Source organism: Leptodactylus fuscus, chromosome 4, assembly GCF_031893055.1.
Source record: "Leptodactylus fuscus isolate aLepFus1 chromosome 4, aLepFus1.hap2, whole genome shotgun sequence".
Taxonomy (NCBI): Eukaryota; Metazoa; Chordata; class Amphibia; order Anura; family Leptodactylidae; genus Leptodactylus; species Leptodactylus fuscus.
The window spans coordinates 159927-173628 of record NC_134268.1 but is presented as its reverse complement, the minus strand read 5'-3'; the positions used below and the strand labels follow the sequence as shown (position 1 = coordinate 173628).

Genomic DNA, 13702 nt, shown 5'->3' with positions numbered 1-13702 from the left:
GCTGATTCTCCTCACAGCCTGCACACACATCTGCAAACTGCTTTCTCTGGGAAAAGGATTGAACATTCTGCACGTCTCAAGGCCTGCAATGTAAGAAAAGCCTTCTATGTACTTCTGGCTTCTTGTGTGGCTACAGATGGGATATTATTCACAGACAGTAAGCAGCTTAGATTGCATAGATGACTCGTTTGCTATGTAAGGGATATTTTTAGCTGCATCATATCTGCACATACTTGCAGTCCGGTTTTTCATCTCCTATCTTGCGCAGTACATATGTAGGTCTTGAGTACAGACCTATAGGAGTGTACTGTGCATGCACGCATAGGCGGCCGGCCACCAAAAAAATTACCGCCCGCATGTGAAGTCAACTCTGCTCGTGGCCCGTAGGCAGAGACGAATTGCGCATGCATTTCACTCTCACCCAGCCGGAAGAAGATGGTGAAGAAGTCGTTCCTGACGAAGATGGAGGCCGCGCAGGCGCGAGTTCTCTCACAGCATTGGGGCCGCCTCCAATGTTGTCTGAGCTCGGAGGACCGCCCCCAATGTTGCGAGATAGCTAATTTGCATACCGACAAGAACCGGGATTGTAAGCAAACGGGGGCGCGGAGGAGACGACGAAAGGTAGGAGATGAATAGCTTAATGTTTAAGGCTATTCTGATGTGGTACTCAGAAAAAAATGACTTTCAATGATAGGATCCCTTTAAATAAAGTTGTGATAGATTTTGGGAGATTTATTTCTCGATTATACTTGTTAAAATGAACTCCGAATAATAATTCTGTGCATATAAATACGTGTAAGAACGCGTGTCTAATATATATTATACTCGCCAAGTTTACTAGAGACTCGACGTGGAATCAAAAACAACTTTATTGTAATGGTTGCAGACATGGCTAAACAGAGGATCATTTGGCTAACGAGGAACAGACGGGATTGGAAGGCGCCACACGTTGTCAGAAAATCGGGAAGGTTTGCAGTGTTCAGTACGCTATGATTAAGGGGCGCAATCCCCCCAAAAGACGTCAGCGAACTTTTCAATCTTCACTTCTTTTATGTTTGTTTTTCCTACTAATCCCATTTTGTTTGGAATCTTTATTATAACGAAGATGAGTGAAAACATATACTGTATATTCTAGAAGATTCGGGTGATGCAGATGTTTCTTCTATTTCTCCTCAGGACTTTCTAAAGCCTTTTGCCCTTTTGGGTTGGACACATCCCCTTCTAACCTGAGCTGATCTTTTGGTATGAACAGGAGAACCCCAAAATATGTTTCTCACTCATCTCTTGTATTCCTGAGGCTGAGAATGGAATAAGATGAGTTCAGGATACACCGAATTACCTGAATCATTATTAGAAATCTAGGGGAGACTGTGACCCTGGAGACGTATCAGGGGTGTAATATTATCTACTAAAGGTTAATAGTGCGGCGAGGCAGCGGTGACAAGAAATATGGTGGCCATCACCCCGATGTCTCTAAGTGCTGATCCTAATGTGCAGTGATGGAGCATTTATTGTAGTTCTCACAGTGACCACTAGAGGCCAGCAGAGGACACACATCTCACTTTCCAGCTGCTGTGCTGTCTGAATGCTACTGCTAGGTGGCCTATGGGGTGTTGCATTTGGGTAGAATAACATGCTGCAGACCTTATATTATATTATATTCCGATCTACAGGAAACTTATACGTGACCTCTCTTAGATTCAGTGTAACATTTATGGGGATGAACTTCTTGTGTATTCTGTGTCAGTGTCAGCCATGATACAGGAGTACTACTAGTGACATGGAGGTTGGGGGCTTCTATACGTCTCTAATATATCCTCTGCTATAATGATGTATCGGGGCAGATGTCTGAGGAGACAGGTCACACAAGTGCCCTGCGGGGGCAGAACTCATGGAGCCTCTTACCCCCCATACAGCAAATGTCTCAAGATCTCCTCCTCTGATAAAAGGCATTGGACAACCCCTATGGGACCTGGAAATGTTTTGGTCATCACCCAGCTTTACCAGAAACAGAAAAAATAGAAAAGACAACAACCTGTTCGTGACGCCACAAAAAAGGAGGATGAAGGCGATGTAACACTCAGGAGGGCCAGGGCTGGTATCACGGGTAATATATCAGATGTGGCCGGCTTGTACGTAGTCCCTGGGTCCCAAAATGTGCACCAAATCTCCTTTTTGATGTCCCCGACTACCCACCCCCACGTGGTACCCGACAATGACAACAGACAACCAGGGGGTAGTCGGGGGTAGTCGTTGCTCTTTTACTAGCAGGACAAGGTAATACAAATGTACATATGGAGTAACTCTTCACATACAACACTGATCTTTGTAGGTAGTGTCCAGTTAGCAGGTGATGGAGCTTGGAACAGGAATGCTTTGGATAGGTTAATTAGTAGTTGCTTGGGTAGTTAAGCTTGTATATACTTGTAAAGATGGCCTGTATCCAGGGGGTTAGTCCTCAACAACTGGGTACACGTATGTAGGAGAGGAAATAGGGGTGTCGACAGCGGGAGACCCTCAAATTCTGCCAGACTAGCTATGGGCTTCTTAAATATAGATTTGTCCCAAAGACTTACTTGAACAGAGAGATACGTGTGAGGTCCCAGATGTATGGATAACCAGGTCCATATCCTTTAGTACTTGTAGACTTGGAAATTCAGAGGAAAACACTCTCTGAGGAGAATCTTGAGGACAGAGGAAAAGACATCTCTGTTTGAAGTCCCCTGATGCTTGGCTGCCATTTTTAGCTCCCCATGTCTTGAACTCTTCACACAAAAGAACAAGACAAAGGGTTCCCAACCCCCTCTAGAGAGGCTGTAACTCTTCCTCCTCCAGGCCAGTCAAGGGAGCTTGATTGGTCCTGAAGGTCACCTGATCATACTGGACACTCCTTTACATTGGCAACATAAATTACAATGGCAAGTATAGGCAAGTGTAGTTCACAAAACATCCACAAGATGGCGCATTAATAGACCCCTATGTGTGCTGGCTCTGGTAAAATAGAAACACTGGTAAATATATTGAAGGAATGAAGGGAGAGGAACCTCTTTACCTTATATGCAAATGTCCATACCATCTCGGTCTGCAAGGACTATTAAACCATACTTCTTACCCCCCATACAGCAAATGTCACAAGATCTCCTCCTCTGATAAAAGGCATTGTACAACCCCTGTGGGACCTGGAAATGTTTTGGTCATCACCCAGCTTTACCACAAACAGAAAAAATAGAACAGACAACAATGGAGTTACATAATCTAGGACATGAGGTTTAATATCCCTTTATTTTTCAGCTAATGGCAGACTTTATGAGCCGGTTCTCCATAAACCTCGACCTCGCACAGTGTCAGGTACTCGCAGCGTCCTGGGATGACCACACTGACGTACTGACCCACCATCCCGCGACAGCAGAATGTTAAGGTGAGAGATGAAACATCGGTGACCCTGCCGCACCTGGAGGAGAAATCCAGAAAAAACGTATGATTGACGGCTCGTTCCTCTGTACTCAGATCTGCATAGTTGAGCAAGCAGTCAGGAACCATCCCATCTGGTCTCCTGTTGTCTGCCCCGCCGCTGTTTTCCTGTCCTCTGCCCCAAGTGCTTCACCTGTCCCCAGCTGGGCTTCTGTCCTCTGCACTAAGCTATTCTCTTCTCCTCTTCCACCCAGCTGGTCTCCTGTCATATGCACCAAGCTGTTCACCAATCTTCTGCCCCCAGCTATTTTACTGCCCTCTGTATCCAGCTTTTCTCTGGTCCTGTGCTCCATGCAGATCAACATTCCCCCTGCTGGTCTCGTGTTTTCTGCCCTCACCAGTTCTCCTGTCCCTCAGCTATTTGCTTATTCACTACCATCCAGCTGTTCTCCTGCCCTCTGCCCCAAGTGGTTCACCTTTCCCCTGATGGGCTTCTGTCCTCTGCCCCTCCACCTGCTCTCCTGTCCTCCAGCTGGTCTAGTGTCCTCTTACCTCTTTTTACATCTCAGATTCTCATTATTATTATCTTCTCTTAAGCCACTCTCTTCGACTCTATTCTGAACTTTGTCCACCTTTTGCTGTTCTCTCTATTTCTCTGTCCCAGCTGTTCTCCTGTTTTCTGCACACAGTAAGTCTTCACCTGTCTTCTGCCCCAGCTCCTGTCTTCTGCCCCAGCTTCTGTCTTCTGCCCCAGCTTCTGTCTTCTGCCCCAACTTCTGTCTTCTGCCCCAGCTTCTCTCTTCTGCCCCAGCTTCTCTCTTCTGCCCCAGCTTCTCTCTTCTGCCCCAGCTTCTGTCTTCTGCTCCAGCTTCTGTCTTCTGCTCCAGCTTCTGTCTTCTGCCCCAGCTTCTCTCTTCTGCCCCAGCTTCTCTCTTCTGCCCCAGCTTCTGTCTTCTGCTCCAGCTTCTGTCTTCTGCCCCAGCTTCTCTCTTCTGCCCCAGCTTCTCTCTTCTGCCCCAGCTTTTCTCTTCTGCCCCAGCTTCTGTCTTCTGCTCCAGCTTCTGTCTTCTGCCCCAGCTTCTCTCTTCTGCCCCAGCTTCTCTCTTCTGCCCCAGCTTCTCTCTTCTGCCCCAGCTTCTGTCTTCTGCTCCAGCTTCTGTCTTCTGCCCCAGCTTCTCTCTTCTGCCCCAGCTTCTCTCTTCTGCCCCAGCTTCTCTCTTCTGCCCCAGCTTCTCTCTTCTGCCCCAGCTGCTCTTCCCGGTTCCTTTGCTTAGTTGCTCTCCTTTCCTCTGTCCCAGCTGTTCTCTTCAGTCCTCTAACTCAGCTTCTCTACAACCCTTTGCTCCATTAGCTGCTCTCCTTTTTTCTGTTCCAGCGTCTCTCCTATCCTCTGGCTATACATGTGTAATCTATATATATATCTGTATCCCTTCTTGGCTGTCCAGATAATCAAAACAATGATGTGTGTATGTGTACATAGAGAGAGAGAGAGAGAGAGAGAGAGAGAGAGAGCATTACATTGTGACACACTACATGACACTTTGTATTTTGCAGTAAAAGTCCCCATTCTGTTTGCACTATTATCTTCAGCGCGTGTCCTGTTACTTTTTGCACGTCTTATATATTGAATACAGGTGACCATGTAGCAGCTCCTATGTAATAGCTATAACCAGTATATACAGTCCGTCTATTACGTATCTGTGCGATGTAGATGGAAAACGGCGATTCTGGAGCATCAAGAGCTCAGTTCAGACTGTAAGAAGGTAAAGGTGACCATTGATGGTATTATATGGAGGGTGGGCTCTGAGGACTGGAGGACCCCAGGAGACAAATGTCAGAGTCTATAGAACTTACACTGGGTTATTGTTGTCAGGGGAGTTCCCAACTCGGACCTCGGCTCCCATCAGTCGCTCCTTACAACAGTCCGCCCGGTTTGTTATGACAATTTTATATATCTTGTAGATCTGCTTCAGGTTCACCTGCCACCATGGAGGGAGGTCTCCTCTGGTGTGGGAGCAGGAGCCCTTCATGTAATTGGAGATTTTCACACCATCTATGGCCAAATTGGCGTTTCCGATGTTTTGACCCAAATGAAAATCCGATATCTGGGAGGCTTTACAATTTCTTGCTATGTTTATGGCTGAAAAAATATGAAAGAAAGCACTGTCACTTGTAAATACATGAAATGGGACGTCATTATTATCCCTCCTCCATTATTATCCTCCTCCATTATTATCCCTCCTCCATTATTATCCTCCTCCATTATTATCCTCCTCCATTATTATCCTCCTCCATTATTATCCTCCTCCATTATTATCCCTCCTCCATTATTATCCTCCTCCATTATTATCCTCCTCCATTATTATCCCTCCTCCATTATTATCCTCCTCCATTATTATCCCTCCTCCATTATCCCTCCTCCATTATTATCCCTCCTCCATTATTTTCCCTCCTCCATTATTATCCCTCCTCCATTATTATCCTCCTCCATTATTATCCTCCTCCATTATTATTCCTCCTCCATTATTATCCCTCCTCCATTATTATCCCTCCTCCATTATTATCCTCCTCCATTATTATCCTCCTCCATTATTATCCTCCTCCATTATTATCCCTCCTCCATTATTATCCCTCCTCCATTATTATCCCTCCTCCATTATTATCCTCCTCCATTATTATCCCTCCTCCATTATTATCCCTCCTCCATTATCCCTCCTCCATTATTATCCCTCCTCCATTATTTTCCCTCCTCCATTATTATCCCTCCTCCATTATTATCCCTCCTCCATTATTATCCTCCTCCATTATTATCCTCCTCCATTATTATCCTCCTCCATTATTATCCTCCTCCATTATTATCCTCCTCCATTATTATCCTCTCCATTATTATCCCTCCTCCATTATTATCCTCCTCCATTATCCCTCCTCCATTATTATCCCTCCTCCATTATTTTCCCTCCTCCATTATTATCCCTCCTCCATTATTATCCTCCTCCATTTTCCCTCCTCCATTATTATCCTCCTCCATTATTATCCTCCTCCATTATTATCCCTCCTCCATTATCCCTCCTCCATTATTATCCCTCCTCCATTATTTTCCCTCCTCCATTATTATCCCTCCTCCATTATTATCCCTCCTCCATTATTATCCCTCCTCCATTATTATCCTCCTCCATTATTATCCTCCTCCATTATTATCCTCCTCCATTATTATCCTCCTCCATTATTATCCCTCCTCCATTATTATCCCTCCTCCATTATTATCCCTCCTCCATTATTATCCTCCTCCATTATTATCCCTCCTCCATTATTATCCTCCTCCATTATTATCCTCCTCCATTATTATCCTCCTCCATTATTATCCCTCCTCCATTATTATCCTCCTCCATTATTATCCTCCTCTATTATTATCCTCCTCCATTATTATCCTCCTCTATTATTATCCTCCTCCATTATTACCCTCCTCCATTATTATCCTCCTCCATTATTATCCTCTCCATTATTATCCCTCCTCCATTATTATCCCTCCTCCATTATTATCCCTCCTCCATTATTATCCTCCTCCATTATTATCCCTCCTCCATTATTATCCCTCCTCCATTATTATCCTCCTCCATTATTATCCCTCCTCCATTATTATACTCCTCCATTATTATCCTCCTCCATTATTATCCTCCTCCATTATTATCCTCTCCATTATTATCCCTCCTCCATTATTATCCTCCTCCATTATCCCTCCTCCATTATTATCCCTCCTCCATTATTATCCTCCTCCATTATTATCCTCTCCATTATTATCCCTCCTCCATTATTATCCTCCTCCATTATCCCTCCTCCATTATTATCCCTCCTCCATTATTTTCCCTCCTCCATTATTATCCCTCCTCCATTATTATCCTCCTCCATTTTCCCTCCTCCATTATTATCCTCCTCCATTATTATCCCTCCTCCATTATTATCCCTCCTCCATTATTATCCTCCTCCATTATTATCCCTCCTCCATTATTATCCTTCTCCATTATTATCCCTCCTCCATTATCCCTCCTCCATTATTATCCTCCTCCATTATTATCCCTCCTCCATTATTATCCCTCCTCCATTATTATCCTCCTCCATTTTCCCTCCTCCATTATTATCCTCCTCCATTATTATCCCTCCTCCATTATTATCCCTCCTCCATTATTATCCTCCTCCATTATTACCCTCCTCCATTATTATCCTCCTCCATTATTATCCCTCCTCCATTATCCCTCCTCCATTATTATCCTCCTCCATTATTATCCTCTCCATTATTATCCCTCCTCCATTATTATCCTCCTCCATTATCCCTCCTCCATTATTATCCCTCCTCCATTATTTTCCCTCCTCCATTATTATCCCTCCTCCATTATTATCCTCCTCCATTTTCCCTCCTCCATTATTATCCCTCCTCCATTATTATCCTCCTCCATTATTATCCTCCTCCATTATTATCCCTCCTCCATTATTATCCTCCTCCATTATTATCCTCCTCCATTATTATCCCTCCTCCATTATTATCCTCCTCCATTATTATCCATCCTCCATTATTATCCCTCCTCCATTATTATCCTCCTCCATTATTATCCCTCCTCCATTATTATCCTCCTCTATTATTATCCCTCCTCCATTATTATCCCTCCTCCATTATTATCCTCCTCCATTATTATCCCTCCTCCATTATTATCCTCCTCCATTATTATCCCTCCTCCATTATTATCCCTCCTCCATTATTATCCTCCTCCATTATTATCCCTCCTCCATTATTATCCTCCTCCATTATTATCCTCCTCCATTATTATCCCTCCTCCATTATTATCCTTCTCCATTATTATCCCTCCTCCATTATCCCTCCTCCATTATTATCCTCCTCCATTATTATCCCTCCTCCATTATTATCCTCCTCCATTATTATCCCTCTTCCATTATCCCTCCTCCATTATTATCCCTCCTCCATTATTATCCTCCTCCATTATTATCCCTCCTCCATTATTATCCCTCCTCCATTATTATCCTCCTCCATTATTATCCCTCCTCCATTATCCCTCCTCCATTATTATCCTCCTCCATTATTATCCCTCCTCCATTATTATCCTCCTCCATTATTATCCTCCTCCATTATTATCCCTTCTCCATTATTATCCTCCTCCATTATTATCCTCCTCCATTATTATCCCTCCTCCATTATTATCCCTCCTCCATTATTATCCTCCTCCATTATTATCCTCCTCCATTATTATCCCTCCTCCATTATTATCCCTCCTCCATTATTATCCTCCTCCATTATTATCCTCCTCCATTATTATCCCTCCTCCATTATTATCCCTCCTCCATTATTATCCTCCTCCATTATTATCCCTCCTCCATTATTATCCTCCTCCATTATTATCCCTCCTCCATTATTATCCTCCTCCATTATTATCCCTCCTCCATTATTATCCCTCCTCCATTATTATCCTCCTCCATTATTATCCTCCTCCATTATTATCCCTCCTCCATTATTATCCCTCCTCCATTATTATCCCTTCTCCATTATTATCCTCCTCCATTATTATCCCTCCTCCATTATTATCCTCCTCCATTATTATCCTCCTCCATTATTATCCTCTCCATTATTATCCCTCCTCCATTATTATCCTCTCCATTATTATCCCTCCTCCATTATTATCCTCCTCCATTATTATCCCTCCTCCAGTATTATCCTCCTCCATTATTATCCTCCTCCATTATTATCCCTCCTCCATTATTATCCCTTCTCCATTATTATCCTCCTCCATTATTATCCCTCCTCCATTATTATCCTCCTCCATTATTATCCCTCCTCCATTATTATCCTCCTCCATTATTATCCCTCCTCCATTATTATCCCTCCTCCATTATTATCCTCCTCCATTATTATCCTCCTCCATTATTATCCTCCTCCATTATTATCCTCCTCCATTATTATCCTCCTCCATTATTATCCCTCCTCCATTATTATCCCTCCTCCATTATTATCCCTCCTCCATTATTATCCTCTCCATTATTATCCCTCCTCCATTATTATCCCTCCTCCAGTATTATCCTCCTCCATTATTATCCTCCTCCATTATTATCCCTCCTCCAGTATTATCCTCCTCCATTATTATCCTCCTCCATTATTATCCCTCCTCCATTATTATCCCTTCTCCATTATTATCCTCCTCCATTATTATCCCTCCTCCATTATTATCCTCCTCCATTATTATCCCTCCTCCATTATTACCCTCCTCCATTATTATCCTCCTCCATTATTATCCCTCCTCCATTATTACCCTCCTCCATTATTATCCTCCTCCATTATTATCCTCCTCCATTATTATCCTCCTCCATTATTATCCTCCTCCATTATTATCCTCTCCATTATTATCCCTCCTCCATTATTATCCTCCTCCATTATTATCCTCCTCCATTATTATCCCTCCTCCATTATTATCCCTCCTCCATTATTATCCTCCTCCATTATTATCCTCCTCCATTATTATCCCTCCTCCATTATTATCCCTCCTCCATTATTATCCTCCTCCATTATTATCTTCTGCTAATCAACGCTGGTTCTGCATCGAACCTTAAACTTTGAACAGCTAGTAGTGTTCGATCGAGTACGAGTATCTCGAATACCATAGTATTCAATCAAACACCTACTCGATCGAGTACTCGCTCATCTCTAGTAACCACCGATTGACCGTACTGACCACTAAGCCATTATATTGTCCACTTAATCATTGAGTGATAATAATAAAACACTGACCCACTGGACTTTCCACTGAGCCTATGTATTAACCACTGAGCCACCATACTAACCACTAAAACACTGTGCTGCTCAGTGCACCACACAGGTCTAGAAATCTTGTTGTGTGCAGGTTGGTGGAGACCCCAGTAGAGGAGGCTCCAGGTTATCTCACCTCTCTGCCCAAGTTATAATCCCACCCTGTGTGATACAGATATATGACTAGCGTTGAGCGATCAGGATCGGAAATGATCGGATACCGATCGTCGATCCAGTAAATTTTGCGATCAGTTTTCGATCTTGCCTTAAAAAACATCAGGAACGAAATTCCAATTCCAATCGCTCAACATACCTGCACAGAACCGCTGCCGCTCCCCGTCATTCTTGGTCCTATCTTCTCTCATTTACATACCTTCAGAGCGCCGTGCGTGCCCCCACTTCTCTAGGCTAGTGTTAGAGATGCTGAGAGAAGGCGGGGCTTGTGGCTTAGGAGACTGTGGGCGGGTACAGAGCGGGGAGATGTAAGTGATGCAATCACGTCTCCCCTCCCTGTACCCGCCCACACTCTCCAAGCCACAACAAGCCCCGCCTACTCCCAGCATCTCTAACACTAGCCTAGCGAGGTGGGGGCGCGCACAGCGTTCTGAAAGTATGTGAATGAGAGAGGAAAGGACCGAGAACAATGGGGAACGGCAGCGATCTGTGCAGGTAAGTGTACAGCAGGGGAGAGTAAGTAGCCAGTGGATTATTTAATCACTATACAGCATGGAGTGCAAAAATTGAAGCCTTCAATTTTTGGACTCCACGCTGAGTAGTGAATAGGATCGTTTTTAAAATCTGATTTTCGATCATTAAAAAATCCCATTGACTTGCATTAGGGTCGGAATTGGGATCGGATCGAATGGAAAATGATCGGAAATCAGATTTTAAAAACGATCCTGAAATCTCAAGATCCACTCAACCTTATATATTACCGCGCTGCGTCCACCATTGGCAATTCACACTTCATGTTGGAGCCACTTCAACAATTTATTCAAATATGAAAGGAATAGAAAATGGAAAATATATCTTTATGGCAAATGATCTGATCTCACCTCCATGTCTAGGGCGACTATACCCCAGAGTCAGGGCCAGAGATCCCAGAAGAATCAGAGACGACAGAAGATTCATCCTGGAGGAAGATGAAGAAGATGCAGAGAAAATGACTAAATGTAACGAGAAGTCAGAAAATGAGGAGAAATGTAGGAAATCATTTGCTTTCATGTCCCTGAGTTATTCTCCAGTCACTACCAGAGCTGCATTACTACACTGTGATGTCCAGTATCTATCAGAATACTGCACAGTGTGAACACGACATCTAACACATGAACGGAATAGAATGTAAATGTACACAATGTAACGGACGCTGCGGTCAGATAGTAATAGATTGTATTCCCCTGTCCTACAGCCGGCCTCTCCTCTCCTCTCCTCTCCTGACATGGCTGATAACAGATAGTAATAGATTGTATTCCCCTGTCCTACAGCCGGCCTCTCCTCTCCTCTCCTGACATGGCTGATAACAGATAGTAATAGATTGTATTCCCCTGTCCTACAGTCGGCCTCTCCTCTCCTCTCCTGACATGGCTGATAACAGATAGTAATAGATTGTATTCCCCTGTCCTACAGCCGGCCTCTCCTCTCCTCTCCTCTCCTGACATGGCTGATAACAGATAGTAATAGATTGTATTCCCCTGTCCTACAGTCGGCCTCTCCTCTCCTCTCCTGACATGGCTGATAACAGATAGTAATAGATTGTATTCCCCTGTCCTACAGTCGGCCTCTCCTCTCCTGACATGGCTGATAACAGATAGTAATAGATTGTATTCTCCTGTCCTACAGTCGGCCTCTCCTGACATGGCTGATAACAGATAGTAATAGATTGTATTCCCCTGTCCTACAGTCGGCCTCTCCTCTCCTGACATGGCTGATAACAGATAGTAATAGATTGTATTCCCCTGTCCTACAGTCGGCCTCTCCTCTCCTGACATGGCTGATAGCAGATAGTAATAGATTGTATTCCCCTGTCCTACAGTCGGCCTCTCCTCTCCTGACATGGCTGATAACAGATAGTAATAGATTGTATTCCCCTGTCCTACAGTCGGCCTCTCCTTTCCTGACATGGTTGATATCAGATAGTAATAGATTGTATTCACCTGTCCTACAGTCGGCCTCTCCTCTCCTGACATGGCTGATAACAGATAGTAATAGATTGTATTCCCCTGTCCTACAGTCGGCCTCTCCTCTCCTGACATGGCTGATAACAGATAGTAATAGATTGTATTCCCCTGTCCTACAGTCGGCCTCTCCTCTCCTGACGTGGCTGATAACAGATAGTAATAGATTGTATTCCCCTGTCCTACAGTCGGCCTCTCCTCTCCTGACGTGGCTGATAACAGATAGTAATAGATTGTATTCCCCTGTCCTACAGTCGGCCTCTCCTCTCCTGACATGGCTGATAACAGATAGTAATAGATTGTATTCCCCTGTCCTACAGTCGGCCTCTCCTCTCCTGACATGGCTGATAGCAGATAGTAATAGATTGTATTCCCCTGTCCTACAGTCGGCCTCTCCTCTCCTGACATGGCTGATAACAGATAGTAATAGATTGTATTCCCCTGTCCTACAGTCGGCCTCTCCTTTCCTGACATGGTTGATATCAGATAGTAATAGATTGTATTCACCTGTCCTACAGTCGGCCTCTCCTCTCCTGACATGGCTGATAACAGATAGTAATAGATTGTATTCCCCTGTCCTACAGTCGGCCTCTCCTCTCCTGACATGGCTGATAACAGATAGTAATAGATTGTATTCCCCTGTCCTACAGTCGGCCTCTCCTCTCCTGACATGGCTGATAACAGATAGTAATAGATTGTATTCCCCTGTCCTACAGTCGGCCTCTCCTCTCCTGACGTGGCTGATAACAGATAGTAATAGATTGTATTCCCCTGTCCTACAGTCGGCCTCTCCTCTCCTGACATGGCTGATAACAGATAGTAATAGATTGTATTCCCCTGTCGTACAGTCGGCCTCTCCTGACATGGCTGATAACAGATAGTAATAGATTGTATTCTCCAGTCCTACAGTCGGCCTCTCCTGACATGGCTGATAACAGATAGTAATAGATTGTATTCTCCTGTCCTACAGTCGGCCTCTCCTGACATGGCTGATAACAGATAGTAATAGATTGTATTCTCCTGTCCTACAGTCGGCCTCTCCTCTCCTGACATGGCTGATAACAGTTAGTAATAGATTGTATTCCCCTGTCCTACAGTCGGCCTCTCCTGACATGGCTGATAACAGATAGTAATAGATTGTATTCTCCTGTCCTACAGTCGGCCTCTCCCCTCCTGACATGGCTGATAACAGATAGTAATAGATTGTATTCTCCTGTCCTACAGTCAGCCTCTCCTCTCCTGACATGGCTGATAACAGATAGTAATAGATTGTATTCTCCTGTCCTACAGTCGGCCTCTCCTCTCCTGACAT

At 44.2% G+C, this 13702-nt stretch overlaps 1 protein-coding gene across 1 annotated transcript in view; it reads right to left on the bottom strand.

Annotated features, from left to right (window-relative positions):
* Positions 1–3291: 3291 nt before the first annotated feature.
* The window catches only part of LOC142201103 (uncharacterized), a 55569-nt gene continuing 45158 nt past the window's right edge, over positions 3292–13702 (bottom strand). Inside the window, exons 5-6 of the mRNA XM_075271931.1 lie at positions 5266–5551; positions 3292–3451 (exon numbers count right to left, since the gene is read on the bottom strand). Coding sequence (XP_075128032.1) covers positions 3292–3451; positions 5266–5551 — 446 coding nt within the window. The remainder of the gene's footprint in view (positions 3452–5265; positions 5552–13702) is intronic.